Here is a 16,241-nt window from a genome sequence, read left to right as displayed (position 1 = left end):
TGGCAAGCTGAACGACTGGCGAGAACCAGGGAACTGCCGCATTCTTGCGTCTAGAATTTCACTTTCTCGAATAGCCGATCGCTTTGATAGGTGCACTGGCGCTGAGCGGAGAATGCTAGCGAGGTTGGCGTCTATCAGGAATGGAGACTGCCAATTTCCAGCGATCTTTTTGCCGCATTAGGCAGCTCGGGGGAGAAGCAGGGGACCCACCAAGTACTTATCCAATAATCCAAGGGGTGGATGTCCCTAGCAGTAGCTGATGCCCTTGCGAACAGGGTAGGGTGATCCCAGAATACGATTGACTCGTAACTACAAAGATGAGCGCGCTGCATATCAGTCATTGCAGCGGTGCTGTTGGAACTTGGCGTGGAATGTGCTCATGAGTCAGGGCAAATATACATCTCGGGGTCCGCGGACTCCGTCTTCCGGCTTGCCGTCGCCGGAGTCAGAGGAGTGTGTACTATAGTTGACAATCACTATCATCTGCCCCAATTGACCAGAACAAATAACAGTCCGAGATTGACAGTCATGATACGTATTCCTCCTCTGCCCCCTTACCAAAGCTTGGTTGGTTCCGACCAGTATTTTCCGACTCGACAGTGCAGCGTCAAATGTCAGCCACGGGAATATATATCCAATTCTTGGCACGTTGGGGGCAGTGCTGTGATAACATACGGGCTTTAGCGTTAGCATGAAAAAAATCAATGGCGCCCGTCAACGAAAGCAACCGGGAGTCTCTGCAGCACATGATGTACACCCCAATCCATATCTTGATGTTGGGGGGAGTTTCGAGCACCTTGAAGGTCGGCCAGGAGCCCATGACGTCATTTACATCGACCGCGTCAGACTGAAATCTCTCAATCAGCAATAACCGTCACCTTGAAACAGACCCGAATGAGAGTGTCAGTCCATTCTCCGGCAAAGCTTGGGCAGCTCTATTCCATGTGTCAAATGTTATATACAGGGAAGGAACGCGTCATCTGGGGCCTGCCACGTCAGAAAAAGGGGCAACGCAAGGGACGATATCACAATCGCGCAGATCTCACCAACCAGCAAGAGCCGTCTCTATTAACTTGATCCTTTTGGTAACATACAGTCCATATTCACTCTGCTAAATGCAAGTCCTTGGCCAACTCTGGCTGCATCAGCTCCTCATTAAATGCCTCCGACTCGGGAAACTCGAGATGTACATGCGTATTTACAGCCGCCTTCAGCTCGACATTCTCCGCCTCGAACTCCAGGATATGTCCGCCCGCACGACGGTCCTCGGATAGAAAATGCAGGTGAAAGCCGGCGACGCAGATCCCATTGGTGTAGGGCGGGGAGTAGAACCCGAACAGCGTGCCGGTGATGTTCTCGTAGGTCTTGACCGTCTGGCGCTTGGCCAGCTCGAGCAGGGGCTCGCGCGGGCGGACTTGCGGCCCGCCAATGCGGTAGACGATGCGTCGGAACGTGGCGTCCACCCGAACAGCGATGAAGTTATTCTGCTTGGCGGGGAAGAACGGGTGCAGGGCCTCCTTGAGGGTGTCCATGTGCAGTGCGTCCAGGGATTTGGTGAGGGTTGGCTGAAAGTCTGTGGCAACGATCATGGGCATGCGGTCGGTTGGCGCCAGTTTGTGCAGTTGGTCGTCCGGCGTGAAGTGGTAGGCCTCGCCGTCGACGATGATGATCTCGCCGTTCAGGCTGCACACCGTGCCAAGGCCGTGGTTGCATTTGGAAAGGATGTCGGATACGGTCGCGCCGTCGGAGGAGAAGCCCTGCATCAGGGCGCTGAAGACGCAGTATTGGTGGATGTGATTCATTCTGCTTGCTTTACTTCTTGTCGCACTGGAGATGTGGTGATGAGGTGGTGGGATGTTGATAGCTCGTTGCTGCAGCTTGTGCGGGGCTATCTATGAGTGTAGACGCTAGTTTCCTTTGGGGCGCCGATGCCGGCGAACCCGGCTATGGTATGCAAGCCTGAGGCCGAATGGCTTGAGTCAAACAATCTTCTTGAACCACCTGCCATGTTGGCTGCGCTATCGACTCTAACCGGGACCCTTGACAGATTAGGTTACGGAGTAGCATGTCCCTGAGGGGTCAGGGCTGTGAGAGTCATGTGCGGATGCCTTTCCGATTGGGTGTTCCGACACTGGAGGCGTCCGACTCAAGGTACATGTTTTGGTAGTTTGACGCTGCTATAGAGCTTCTCTTAATTCCTCATGTCACTCTGATATACAGTAAGACAAAGCAATCGTTTTTGTTTGACGATAGCATTTAGTGCGTGGCGGAGGAGCGAAGAAGAGCCACATTACAAAGGGTCACAAGAGGTACTGATTACACTCTTCGCCTCATGGGTCAAGATCAATGAATGGGAAACAATATACGCAAATCGCTATGCCTCTAGATGATATTTGCAACCGGGGTCCAACTGATATAAGGCGCCGCAGCAGAGCACTTCTTATGAGGAGAGGAGGGTCAGCCGAAACCGAGTCCAAGCATTTGCCGGATTCCTCCCCAGACAAGCAGGCGGTAGCAGACTGGAGCCTGGGAAGCCTGGGGACAGGGTGAAAAGAGGTGTGGCTGCACGATTGGTGCGATTGAGGAGGGATAGTGGGGCTCATGCGCTGCGTTCTGGCCCAGCTCGGTTGCGGCGCCTTTTGCATCTACTGAGGTCATTGCAACAACCCTGTCAGTTCTCAGTGCAAAACGGTTGCCAACGTTCGGAATATCTATTCGCATGCTTCTTTGCTTGGTTGAAAAAGTTTTCGCTGATCGGGCGCTGAGTCAATTCGTGTCTTCTAGGCTAATCCTGGTCCTATAGGCAGAAGAAAAATTCTGCAGTTGCTCGGAGAAGGCCGCGATCAAGATGCTGCACACACAGTTGTACGCGCCCTTTGGTCGTTGAGGCTGCCGCTGTAAGGCCCAATTACCTCAAGAAGCATGGAAAATGCGGGAAGTTACGGAGTGGTTCAGTGCAAAAATTGAAGTCCGAGCGATCTCCCTCCTCGATCCGAGGTATCTCCGTTCCGAGAGAAAACCGAGTATCTGACGATGTCGCTGTGTGAGGCATATAAGGATACACCATCAGCCTTATTATCCCAGATCGTAGAAACAAGGCCTTGATCTTTTTCAACTGCTTGTATGCTTGCTGTGGCATCACAAACTGTTCAAAATGAGCGCACGATCGTCATTAGAGCTCAAACTCTTGGATTCACTACATCAACATCCCTCCACAGGGAGCAACTTCAAGTCACGGTTACGCAGACACTGGGAGTTGTGGAAAGTTGGATTGGCCGCAAAGCAGCACTGGGAAGACGAATATAACTTCCCCGCAGGTCGTTATGCTGGACAGGGCCACTGGTAGATGTATGTGGAGATCTGCCAACCCGTCCTTCGCACGGACTACTAACAATATGCATTGACTCTAGTGTTAAGCTTCCCGCTTCATCTACATCACTACCACCAATTCTGCGAGCGAGGCCGAAAGAATAGCTTATCGAGCACGATTCTCAACAAAGCCACACAAGCCCCACCACAACACCAACGGATATCATGATACCACACGATTTTCTTTCCATGTCTCAAAAGCACCTGTCTTTCCAGGAACCTTTCTCTCATGTCACATTATACCCGATACAAAATTTGCAGCGTTTTTCTGCACGCGAGACAACATATCACCAACATCGAGTCAGAATACTTTTGACGAGGCGGGGTGTATAGATTATATAATTTAATGTTTCATCAATCAAATCAAGCACCAGGACCTGTCCGTCTGTTCGTCGATGTACCCATCCACTACCTACACAACAGGCCTCGCTCCGTGGTCAAATGTTTCTCAGTTAAAGCCTATGCATTGGTTATTCGGGGTCTGCAGACTAGGCCGTCATCTTTCAGTGCGGCAAGTTGCGGATTCCCGTGGGTGACATGTTAGTTCATTAACATGTTTGCTACTCTTGATCGGATACATGAGGGTACACTCTTCAGAAAGAGAGTTGTGACTCTGATTTGTTATGCATTAGGTAGCCATAGATCAGCCAAGATTGATTGTTGCGACGCGCGTAAGCGCGGAGCCCTATGCTAGGTCCTGTCCCTCGGAGGACTCCTGAGCATGCGTTTTGATTGGTCGGCTACTAGGCCTCTTTCTGGTCGGCATAGACAAAATGGTTGGATGAGATTCAGTCTTGGCAAAGAGTACTCACGTGACCGTATATTCTGCCATTACTTACCGCGTCGGCCAGTTTCCGGGAAGGTGCTTGGTGAGAGGGCTTACTGTTTCGCTTACTTTCTCAGTTGTTTGGTTAGCTACCTGCTTAGTTGCTTGTTAAGGGGTGCTTAGAAAGATAATCAAAAAACTACATATATGATTCGCGTGTTTCATGCCTCTGTTGCACTCGGTCCTTCAATTTGAAGGAGTCAACCGAGGGTAAACAGGACCTAGTAAGTGATCCAGTGCAGTGGACCCTCCCGACAACTTCCTGAAAGCGCTTAGCGCCCGCTCGGATCCACTTCCGCCCCTCTCCGTCGGCTTTTCGTTTTGGGCGATGGCTACTTTATCTTAGATTCGTCCACGGGCCTTAAAATGGCTGACACCTCCATATGGATAGCGGACTTGGTAGCAAGCTTTTGACCTCCCAACTCCAAGTCATGTCGACGCAATCTATAGAGCATGGCAGACCGCCCATAGATGAACCAGAAGGGGTGCATCCCGCTGTCCAACCTTCGCCGGATATACAGCGCTCACAACCAACGTCACAGCCACTGGATGCAGCGACAATAGAAAGACTGGGACGAGAAAGGCCTCCATGCTTCTCTAGCATCTGGACTGAGTTGGCCTTTTGCTTTTCTATCATCATGTGCCAAGTCCTCGCGGTACGACGGGCCCTGAAAACACTTCAAATATATCTGTCTGACGAGCATCAACCTAGGAATACTATATTTCTGGCTCCAATGTTCTCCTTCCAACTCTAATCGAAGAAATGAATATTCCGCCAGCACTTTCCATTTGGCCGTCGACGGCTCTCTCGCTCGCCGTGACCTCTACCCTGCTCATCTTCGGTCGCCTCGCAGACATGTACGGTGGCTTTATTATGTACATCGGTGGAATGGTATGGTTGACCACCACATCCCTCATCGCAGGTTTCTCCCAGAGCTGGATGATGTTGTTCGTGTTCCGTGGACTCCAGGGGTTGGGGTTGGCCTCCTTCCTACCATCCAGTATCATGATTCTCGGCAGCGTTTACCGACCCGGACCGCGTAAGAACCTGGTTTTCAGTGTGTATGGAGCTTGCGCGGCACTGGGATTTTTCGCCGGCATTTTCTTCTCGGGTATTGCAGGCAGCTTTCTTAACTGGCGCTGGTACTTCTACATCGGCTCGATTCTCTCCGCGGTCACCGCCCTTTCATCCTATTTCTCTATCCCAAATGACTATGCCGCCACGCGAGCCTCAACGAAGGCTACTATGGACTGGATCGGGTGTGCCTTGCTTGTGCCCGGAGTGGTGCTGTTTGTTTTTGCCATCGCGGACAGCGCGCACGCGCCGCAGCAGTGGCGGACCCCGTACATCCTCGTCTGTCTCATCCTAGGCGCTATCATCTTGGGGGTATTCGTCTATGTGGAGGGTTGGGTAGTCGACAAGCCCCTCCTCCCCGGAGATTTGTTCTCAGTCAAGTACATGAAGCCGCTGATTATTTGTCTCTTGCTCATGTATGGGAGCCTTGGAATATTCCTGCTATACGCTGCCTTGTAGTATGTCGTCATGCGTCCCCTAACACCCCCCTGTCCCTTTTTCGTCACAGCCAATTACCCACATCACTAACCCTCTTCAACAGCATGGAAAGCATTATGGGTGCAACTCCCCTCCAGGTCGTAGCCTGGACCACGCCAATGGCTGTCGGCGGCCTGATCATATCCGCCACCGGTGGCTTCATCCTACACAGCCTTAACGGAACTCTCCTTATGATCCTTTCCGGACTGGGCTACCTAGGCTCGGGGCTGCTGTTCGCCGTCCTTCCTCGCGGAGGCAACTACTGGGCCTTCGTCTTCCCCTCCATGATCTGCGGCACGATCGGCATCGACATCAGCTTCAACGTGACCAACATCTTCATCACGACCAACATGCCTCAGCAGCGCCAGGGGCTAGCGGGAGCTTTGATCAACTGTACCTTGCACATGGGAATCGCCGTGATGCTGGCGTTTGCGGACCTCATTCAGGTGTACACTGAGGAGTATCTCGACACTAAGGGTAGTTACCAAGCTGCCTTTTGGTTTCAGGTCGGCTTGTCAGGACTGGCCTTGGTGCTGGTAGCTCTGTTTGTTAGGATTGATCGCGCGAAGAGTGATTTGACGGTCGATGAGAAGCGGAGGTTGCAGTTGGAGCAGGAAGGCGTCTTGAAGGGCTCTGAACAATATTAGAAAGGCGTGGTGCGTGACTCTATGGTCGTTAGACTGTGCTTTTAATATCTTGCATATACACAATTCTGGATATAGTAAATTTTAGTTTCTCCTATGTATACGAAGCTGAAATGCAATAATTACGAACGAAAAATTATACAAGACGGGAGAGACTATCCGCCGCACGCCACCGGATATTCTAGGTACAACAGTATGACCATTGATACAAATGACTGCTGAGTTGGAGGCATGCGTGCACTTACTCAACATGCAAACTGCAAGGAAGAAGCAGAGTATTCTAGGCTCATTGACGTCTCCGCTTGAGACCAGAGTGAGGTTATACAGATGGTAGGCACGTTTGGGTCAGTTCCTTCCCTCTGTGCCCTAATTCCTTGCCGCGACGGCGGCCACCGCCAGCCGGTGCATACTAGAGAGCATCAACGAATGGATGCCTCTATCAAGTACGGAGTCCCTGAGTAGGCTTCTGAGGATGGGAGCGAAATGTAGGAAATGAATGTTATTAGGTTGCCCCTAGAAGCGTACCTTTTCCGACACATAGCTCGTAGAGTCAGTATTGCCCACGATGTTCCCGGCCATGAAGCTATTCGCAGCTTCCTCGATATACGCAACTTTCTCCTTCAACGACCTCCTCCTTCCTTCCTTCGTTGAGCACCCAGAAACACGACAGCCAGAGTATATCTCTCATTCCTATCCTGTTTCCCTTCTTCTTCTTCTTTCTCCCCTCCTCTCCCCAACCACTTGACTCCTTGATGCTAGTATCGTTTTCAACGCTCTACGCTTTCAACGATGTCCTCTCGTGTGTTTCTCCCCACCCGCTCATCTCTCTCTTCGCAGCTCAAGAAGGGTCCGGTACACCCTTCTTGTGGCATCCTTCCTTCGTCCCCCTCCGCCGTCCGGACACGACGCGACACTCCTTTGCCGGCCCTCGATAAGCGTGCATGTGTTGGGAAGCAAGTAAGCTCCAAGTCCTCTCGTTCTGCTGTGCCTTCGAGCACGTTCACTCGTTCTGTAGTGCCTCCAAGCCCGTCCTCATCTTCTGCCAGTCCAGTAAAGCCTCTCAAGTATCTCACTCGTCGTTCTTATGCTTCTTCCACTCGTTCTTCTGCTGCTGCTGCTGCTTCTTTCACCCCTTCTGTCCATTCTGTGTCCGCAGCACGAGACACGTCCACTCGTTCTTCTACTTTCAGTCGTTCCCTTCCTTCCCGTGGTTGCCCTACCACATCCACTCCTTTGTCTGTGCGTTCTGAGAAGAATGCGTCCACTCGTTCCACCTCCACACTGCCCCCAGCAAAGCCCCTTCATGGTCGTTCCTTTGCCCCTCGTGGCCAACCAGCCACATCCGCTCCTTTGCCTGTGCGTTCTCCCGAAAAAACGTCCATTCCTTCTGCTCGTTACTCCAAGTCTGGCCTTCGCCTTCGTTCTCTGCCTGGTAAAACTAGCGCGTCCACTCGTTCTACACCTCCTGTTCCCCCTTCCCCTGTCGTTCGTTCGACTCCAGTCGCTCGTTCTACTACTTCCACTCCAGTCACTCGTTCTGCAGCTCCCACTCGTGTCACTCTTTCCAATCTTGCTGCTCTCCGTGAAACTCGCCAGGCTCGGTTCGCCGCCCTGGCTCGACAGCGGAGCACGCCAATCGATGCAGTCCTTGCATCCACCGCAGCCCAGACTGCGGTTCGTAAGGACAAGTCGAGGAAGCGTGTTCACTTTGCCGAGACCAAGTCAGTCGTTACCATTTCTCGTTGGATCGTTCCTGGTGTTCATATTTGGGGTCCTGGGCAGACCACCCCTTGGTGGGTGGGGGAGGAGTAGTAGTTGTCTTTCTTTTGTTTCTTTTTTTCTTTCTGGACTGGCTTCACATTCATTTCTGTTTCCTTTTCTGTTTTTTGCTCTGTTTTGATTTTTTGGCCGGCTTTAAGTTCCTTTATGTTTTTCCTCTTGCCATTCCTTTGCGATCTGCAGGTTGTTAGTAAGTCTGGCTTGGTTGTACCGGAGCCAAGCCAGATACTGCTGATTGCACTGCAGCTCGAACGGCCGACGGATGCCATCGCGACGCGATCGAGACAGACGAACGGTTTTTGTTGGCTCGAGGGTGTACAGGCTCGGGTAGGTATTCCACTTCTTCTTGGAGAACGCAGCTGACCTTCTTTTCAGATTAGAATGTGGGCGAGCGGCAGCACCACGGACGACGACAGAGGCATGGTCCCGGTTGAATGTGTGCGTGCTGGGCATGGGGTTTCCTTTGTACTTTCCTTTATTTGGGATGGGATATGGAATTTGGTCAAGGCGTTGGTTTGCTTTTTTTTTCTCCTTTTAATTCATATTGTCCGACCTGGTCACTCATTTCTCACTTGATATGTTTTGCACTCTGAGTTTGTTACCCTGTCCGACCCGGTCACTCATTTCAAACTCCACTTTGCATTTTCTTTTATTGACACTGTCCGACCTGGTCACTCCTTTCGCATTTGCTTTGCTCGTGATGCATTTGTTCAAATCCTGTCCGACCTGGTCACTCCCTTAACATTTTGCTTCACTTGCTTTGCATTTCCCTTTTCCATTTTCTGCTAAAGCAGCTTTGGTTTTATTGTCCGACCTGGTCACTCCTTGCCATTGTCTTGCTTTCCTTGTGTTGCATTTGTTCAAACCTTGTCCGACCTGGTCATTCTCTTGACGATTTGCTTCACCTTTTCAAATTTCCTTTTGTCTTTTTGTTTTTTTTTTCTGATAAAGCATCTTTGGTTTTCTTGTCCGACCTGGCCACTCTTTGCCACTGTCTTGCTTTCTATGTTGATAGTTCACCTACTTTTGTATGTCTCGCGTTCCCGGCGTGGGCGTGGAGCTTTTTGTCCGGGGTTTAAAGACCGTGATTCGTCAATGTCACCATGTCTTGACTCCACACTGTCTTCTTCGTAGGGCTAATGTCAGAAGCTCTTCCAACTGGCATCGCCTTCTCTTCGTAGCGACGTTTTACATTAGTGGATGGGAATTCGTAGACATACGTACAGCTTGAACCAACCGGCCGTGGCTTGGGAGTGTCGAACCTATCGCTTAGTGACAACAAGCTTAAGTTTGTTGTCAAACATTCGTTGTCGTAGGGCAAGTTCAACAAACAAGAAATGCTATATTGACAAGTATAGTATTGAATGCTGGAATTAGTCGTGGTCGATGTTTAACCGAGCGTGCAGTGTATGTATGTAGACTGCGATGACTCCTCACCATTGTCCTGGAAAGACATGCGCCCCGGCGAGGACCAACTACGACGAATAACGCATATTACCAATTATGGGGAAGTGGAATAATTCTCTTTCGGCTCTTCCAATTATTCTGATCCAAGCTTAAGTATCTGGCGATGAGATCAAATCAAAGACCTGCCAAAGACATGTGTCAGCTTGGCCCATGGTTGACTACTAAGTCTATTGTGTGCCGCGGGCACGCGCAGAGTCGTCACTCATATACTTGAGAGTATTCCCACAATGGACTCTAAAGGTTTACTGTGGAAGCCTGGTTCATTCATATGTTTTCATAAGTCTGGATCCACGCATTAGGACGAGACAACTCGTCAGCAGGTTCTCGCTTTCGCACACCTGGTAAGAGGGCCCTCACACTTGGCGTGTTCCAATATGTTGGTCGTTGACATTGTGCTGATGCATTCAGTGGCTTTGGTTGTCCATGGTGATTGTAGTAATGATAATCGCCTCGCTAGCAAGAGCCATGTTCTTATGAGTACGGTACCCAAAGAAGCGGGCAGCCTATTACCTATGCCAGAAGCGATGAATGATTGACTTGTAGCCTGCAGTCAATGGCACACGTAGGTTTATCATGGGGAGTATTACTGCTCGTATAAGGTACGCAGGTCGTCCGCCAGGCCCTGTCATACGTCTGTCTTGAGTACAACCCTTCGTCGAATCAGGGAAGAAGCAAGCCGATAACTTGCACAGACAGGCTCGTGCTCGATCATATACTCCCAGCTTGCACTACCTCACTTTCCCAGAATTTGGATTCTATGCTTGATGCAATCGAAATGTAGGCAGCTTTTGGTTTCTGTACACAACTCCCGATTTTGGCGTGCATAGTAGCTGCGAGGGAATCTCCAAAAATGAAGACGCTTTCCAGAAGCCCACGTGCGGATCATTTTTACCGAGGCGGTCATCGCCAAGTCCGGCAATGGGATCTTACTCTCTCGTAGTCTCAAGTTACTTGACCTAACCAGAGAATAAAAAAGGAGAGAAAAAGTTAAAGATCGCTGCAGAAGAGTGCCGAATCGGCTGGTGGGGACTAGGAAGTGCACTCGCAAATGGTTAGGAATGATTAACTTGGGAACAACAAAAGATTGACGCATTCTTTAAAATAGGTTCAATGACAAGCTCAAGTTCTGCGCGTACTGCCTACAAATTGTGGATGATCAGAAGAACAGTGAAGATTGATTCGAGACGATAGAAACAAGAGATAATAAAAGCACTGAACTACTTGATGATGGATCCTGCGTTCCGGGAAGTAGTGGCATCATGTGCAAGACTAAACTTAGGTCATTATGAGCTTGCTTCCTTGACTAACAACGAGAATGGCTAGCATGGCAAACAAAAGGAGCGACAAGGTCTTTGGCGCAACGCCGCTGCAGGCCATAACAAAAGGTGGAAGATGCCTACCACGAGAAACAGAGTCTGAGAGCCAATCCGCCAGCTATGGTGACCGAGGGGGTAATCAAAGGTAATCGATCACAAAGGGGATCTTCTCGAAAGACCACGCCTCTCGATCCAGATTCGTGCCCACTTTAAGTGGCGTCTTGGGCTCCTCACCTCGGTCGATTTCCGCGTCTGGCCAGTAAGGGACAGCGTTTCCGATGACCTCTTTGTCACTGTTGTACAAAAACATTAACACAGGGGACCCCTGATTGACGTACTCGCTGTCACGTCCGAATCTGTACTCTCTGAACTCGATATAGGTCGCGTTCTCCGGCTTGCCCGCCCAGATTAGCGCCTCGCTCAGGAACCCAGACAGCGTGCGATTGACGCCCAGCCATTGTTCATTGCCGTCACTTCCGGTTCTGATCTTGTATGGCCAGTCCAACAGGAGCTACGGTGGTCAAGTTAGTTAGCGATCGGGTGGTACCGATGTATAAGCAGAGAAAAGCGAAGAGCAAGGGGTAGGGGTGGAAGGAGGTACAGTACCTGGTCAGGATGGCCTTCCTCGGTGATAATTGCGAACTCTTGACCTGGCAATTTGGTGTCTTTAAGAAGCTGCAGTGGTGTGCTCTGGCTATTCTCAGTCGATAACTTGTTCAGGAAGTTCAATCGCTCTGCCGTGACCATGGCCTTCGTATCCTTCCCAATCAGATTTTCAATTGTCTGGCCTGTTGGGAAAGTCAGTCATTCGACTGTCAATTGCTATTAGAAAAACAAGGGGCTCACGAACTGTAAGTATCCCCTTTTCCTTCGGCCGGGACTGTCAACTGGTGTCCAGTCATGGAGCGAATTCGAAACTTGATAGTCTTCTGAGTGGGCGGTTCGGGCTCTTTCTCCGGCTTGGCCTCTTGCTTGGTTGCCAGCAGTTCCGCAAATTTCTTCTTGGTATTCTGATATCCGGGTACCATTGAGATGAAATCTTCGAGTGCAACAACTTTAGTTTGCTACATTTCCAGTCTTGGGTTAGTGTGGTACATGCATCCTCTTTCTTTCCAAGATATTACTTACTTTGACAACTCTCCAGTTGTAAAATGAGCCAACCGTGTATGCCCAGGCAGGAGGACTGCGCGAAGTGGTTAGTATGCATGGAGCTCAGAGGAAATATCGCAAAAGCAGATACGCACTCGTTGCACTGTAAGGTATCTCCACCGTGTGCTTCCCAGCTAATAGTGCTGGTAGAGGCGCTGCTCTTGTTCTCGGAGCTGGAATTCGACGAACTGCTGTGGCTGGCACTGGCAGATGCTTGAACCCAAGGTGATGAGAATGAGAGGGCCGCAGCAGCTCGCATACTCTTGGCCTGGGCAGCAGTGGCTGCGGCATCGGTAGAGGAGGACTCTTCGGATGAATGCAGCCTACCGCCCAGCTGGACCCGGGTCGCGATGAAGCGGCCTATATCCTGTTAAATCATTTTCCTTCTAGGGTAGACTGTTATATTCACCGTATTTGTTCTTGAAGATGTCTACTGCCTCAGCTGTATCGACCGTCGCCAGATCCTCCTTCAGCTCGTCGGAGAGATCCAAGCCCGTCGGATCGAAGTCAATGACGACGCGAGGGAACTGCAGAAAAAATACGTTAGAAGTATCCTTGGGCGTACATAGATTCTAGTGTGAATCTCACGTTATAAGTAATAGTCATTATACGACTGTTCTCGTTGGTGCTGGAGGTCGAGGCCGACGACTTTGACTCCCCCCAGCTGGCGGAGGCACTGGCGCTATACCCGAAGGCACCACCTTCACTGTAATTACATATCACTTAGTCCAGAGACATGGCTGGCAAGATAGGGGCGGGGGGGCGGATCTTACATGGCAAGCTTTGCGTCGGTCTCGGACAGACATGACTCGGCTATCGCCCGCGCGACCGACCTCTTCTCCTCGTATTGTCTGATATAGGAGTCGTCGTCGATACGGAAGCGCGGAATGCGCAGCATTTGCTTCTGTCCCGCAATCGAATCAACCTCGGCAGTGGCGCTGATCTGGTAGTTCCAGAAATTGCGAGGTTTGAGGACAAAACCTGCGAGTCTAAATCAGCCGGGGGGAAATTCCCTTCGGTAGTCGACGTGTGCGGAGGGCCTTACTGGGATACAAGGATCGTTCCACGAGTTTACCGCCCTTGTCCCCGAGGTCGAGGACACGATACGCATGGAGCAGAGAGTTGTTGCGCATCACGACACTCCAGTGCTTCTCGGACATGTCCGCGGGGTGGCTAGACATGTCAACGCGGGGCGATCTTGCGGTGGGGAAAACGTCACTTACACGATGCTGAACGTGGTAGTCGGGTTCAGGAAGATGTTATGGCTAAAGCTGGTCGGGACAGCGGGGGCCTTTGGCTGATCTGCGACAGGCAGCGCCGCTATTTTCTTCTATTCAAGGGGTCAGTCAAGCCTGAGGATTTCGAGAGCTCTTGCAGATTAGCGTTTTAGTCACTTACATCCAGATCAACCTTGGAACCTCGATCAAGAAGGCCAACCAAGTGGTCCATTTCAATAATCTTCTTGGACTTGAGATAGACCCTGTAGGTATCCGCATTGTCCTCAGACCGATCCTATCTCTATTATCAGAACAAGTCTTCGACATTGTCAAAGGATACTCACGCCGAGTTCGCTCGACTGTGAGTAAAATGATAATTAGCACTCATTCTCTAAACGCTTTCTCGATGGCTTCTCTCACCTTCTCATTCAGAATCTGAAGATATGTCTGGAACGAGGTCGTATCCTGTACTTTGGCACCCCTCTGGTTGCAGAACGTGCTCCAAAGCCTGGTTGGGTCTTAGTATGACGCTCAAACACTGCTGTGAAACAAGGGGAATCTCACAGTCTAGGCTCCAGAACCTTCTCGCCAACCAAGAGGTCACGGATATCCGAAAGCTTCAAGTCGGCTTTGCTAATGTTGGAGAAAGGAACGCAGGTTTTCTCCTTGATGACCTTTGTCTGGCCGTCATAGGAGTAAACGTGTAGCACCTGCGAGGTGTCCTTGTCCAGACCTGTAAGGAGTTAGATATATACAGACGCTTTGACGGTTAGCTGAAAGGGACCACAAACTATCAAGCAGCTTGCCCAGGTCGTTGTCGACCGCAGAGGATGTGTTCTTGGCTGTGCCTACCACGCCTTTGACCACGCCAGTAGCGCCATCCCGAAGAAGACTAGCCATGTTCACCGGTTGGTGCCTTATTTTTTTCTGTTTCCTTGGGATAGATTCAGAGGCTTGAATGTACTGAGAAGCGGTATACAAGATGGCTAGAGAGATGGATGCTCAGAATCAGGGGACTGATGGGGGCCTATTTATGAGGAGGGTGGATATCGATCCGGAGAACACTAGCAACGGTTCTCCGTAGACCTGCAGCAGAAGAGTGAAAGCCCCCTCAGCAGTGTGTCTGAGACGTCTCACACGTCATTGCAGGACTAGAGCTATGGACATACATCACCGAAGTATAATAGAGTGGCTTGATCGACCGCATCTGGATCGCTTCTGTATATCACAACATGACTGGCACGATCCGAATAATCTGATTTTCCTCTATGTTGGGATCCCTGACACCCCATGTACAATAGAATCGGGTTTTGCCTCAAAGATACCTGTTCCAGATGATAAAACTGGTTATTCGTACCATTGGTGGCGAATGACAGCAGATCCTGATCGTCCGTTGTAACACTGTGGCAAGGAGAAGGAAGATCAAGGCCTGCCGAGGCCTGGAAATCGTGCGGGGTAACTAATAAATTTAGATTGATTGAGGGGTTCGAAAGGTAGCAGCACAGGATATAATCTATATCTAAGCTGCATGCACGATGAGCTGGATACTCCACTTGCTCGGTGGGCTTTCGGATGGCGAGACTATCATTGGGGTCGGCCCGCTGGAGACCCGCCTCAGCTCTGCACGCTAGTCTCAAGAGTCAGAGCTAGCCCTACTTAGCTTCATGCAGCAATCGTGCGGTGCTCTACGGAGATTCCAATCTGCGACTGCGACTGCTACCGCGAATGACGTTCTCCCTACGAGGGTTTTTGGATGCGTTTGCTCCACATTTCCAGGTGCCACAAAGAGGGGTCATCTTCAGTGTTCGACCTTGCACTTAACAACACACTGAGAGCGCAGATCTTTCATTAATCAGAGTTTGTGACATAGGTCGTACGATCGGCATCCATTCTTAGTCAAACCAAGTAAGGCATTCTTTTCTTGTGCCAATGAGTGTGTCCGTCCTTTCTTTTTCTAAATTCGGGTCGATGATGTTTCACAAAATGGCTGATTATCGCAGCCAGATCGGGAAACTTAAGGATGCAGCATCAATTGGCCATGACGTCCCATTGCAAAGAGGCAGTCCTGGCATTTGAGTGAGCCAAGGAGTTACCTCCGGTGCAAGATTCTCAATGATGATCGAAGTGGGAGGGGAAAACTGGCGATCTTGAACATCCTCTTTGCTCCCTTGAGTACTTAACGAAACACCTTTGTATCTACCATGTACCCTGCCTACATCTACGCTAATGCAATGCTCGACGAATGGAGTATAAATCATTACGTCTATAGTATGCAATGTATTTGTGCTTTGTTCTATCAATCCCGATAGACAACGGAGGGTTCGCTACATCAAGATCAGATATCATTCCACCTGGACCATAGAGCGAATTACTTGGCAATCTCTTCCTAATGCAGCAAGTGCGCCGAAAATGGCGAATCAATAATTGGTAGTCCTTTATCTCACAGAAAAGAGAACGAATTGACCAAGTGAAACACGAGCGAAATGCCCATCCTGCTTCTAGAATAAGATACACTGATTCGACCAAGAATATAACCCCAATCTAGCTTACTGAAAACACGGAAATCCTGCTTGTTCTAACAACCACTTCCCGACCACCACTTGGCCCATTGCTTGTCACCTCTCTGTACCCTGCCACTCTGAAGGTACCATGCCCCGATGGGCCGTGCAAAGAGACAGAGACTGCCCCTGGGTTGATATGCAGTTGAGCGCCATTCTCTTTTGAGTCTCCGATATAAGAACGGTTCGTTGATTTTTGTGCCTCCGTACCCTTTGATTCAGCACACTCAAGGGATGCCAGCTCATAGTTTATTTTTATCAAAGCATTAAGTAGCGTGCGCGGCTTTCCCAACCGAAGCAATCCAAACTTCGGTAGAAGCTGGAAATGAAGATGCACATCTCCGGTCTTGCAGCTTTGCTTTCC

The 16,241-nt window shown here is 50.3% G+C and overlaps 4 protein-coding genes across 4 annotated transcripts; 2 read left to right on the top strand and 2 right to left on the bottom strand.

Moving 5' to 3' along the window:
* Positions 1 to 1,103: 1,103 nt before the first annotated feature.
* BO97DRAFT_445754 (acetolactate decarboxylase) lies at positions 1,104 to 1,838 on the bottom strand (the record flags this gene model as incomplete). The annotated part of the gene is made up of 1 exon (XM_025698582.1): positions 1,104 to 1,838. The coding sequence occupies exon 1, from the start codon at positions 1,800 to 1,802 to the stop codon at positions 1,104 to 1,106; it is 699 nt and encodes a 232-aa protein (XP_025548275.1). The 5' UTR covers positions 1,803 to 1,838.
* Positions 1,839 to 4,586: 2,748 nt separating this feature from the next.
* BO97DRAFT_445753 (putative MFS multidrug transporter) lies at positions 4,587 to 6,394 on the top strand (the record flags this gene model as incomplete). The annotated part of the gene is made up of 3 exons (XM_025698581.1): positions 4,587 to 4,851; positions 4,908 to 5,728; positions 5,812 to 6,394. Exons 1-3 carry the CDS (start codon positions 4,627 to 4,629, stop codon positions 6,392 to 6,394), a joined length of 1,629 nt encoding a protein of 542 aa, XP_025548274.1. The 5' UTR covers positions 4,587 to 4,626.
* A 786-nt stretch (positions 6,395 to 7,180) lies between these two features.
* On the top strand, positions 7,181 to 8,604 carry BO97DRAFT_417185 (uncharacterized protein; the record flags this gene model as incomplete). The annotated part of the gene is made up of 4 exons (XM_025696465.1): positions 7,181 to 8,184; positions 8,354 to 8,360; positions 8,417 to 8,497; positions 8,551 to 8,604. 4 exons carry the CDS (start codon positions 7,181 to 7,183, stop codon positions 8,602 to 8,604), a joined length of 1,146 nt encoding a protein of 381 aa, XP_025548273.1.
* Positions 8,605 to 11,092: 2,488 nt separating this feature from the next.
* Positions 11,093 to 14,044, bottom strand: BO97DRAFT_352547 (uncharacterized protein; the record flags this gene model as incomplete). The annotated part of the gene is made up of 14 exons (XM_025692026.1): positions 11,093 to 11,464; positions 11,560 to 11,741; positions 11,804 to 12,017; positions 12,082 to 12,136; positions 12,198 to 12,462; positions 12,512 to 12,629; positions 12,691 to 12,808; positions 12,876 to 13,083; positions 13,148 to 13,275; positions 13,326 to 13,432; positions 13,501 to 13,614; positions 13,664 to 13,678; positions 13,740 to 13,827; positions 13,884 to 14,044. Coding segments are annotated over 14 exons (2,145 nt in total), but the record flags the coding sequence as incomplete, so codon positions are not given.
* Between the last annotated feature and the right edge of the window lie 2,197 nt (positions 14,045 to 16,241).

The sequence above is a fragment of the Aspergillus homomorphus genome (genome assembly GCF_003184865.1).
Source record: "Aspergillus homomorphus CBS 101889 unplaced genomic scaffold BO97scaffold_41, whole genome shotgun sequence".
NCBI classification, from domain to species: domain Eukaryota; kingdom Fungi; phylum Ascomycota; class Eurotiomycetes; order Eurotiales; family Aspergillaceae; genus Aspergillus; species Aspergillus homomorphus.
This window is presented reverse-complemented; position numbering and strand designations above follow the sequence as displayed.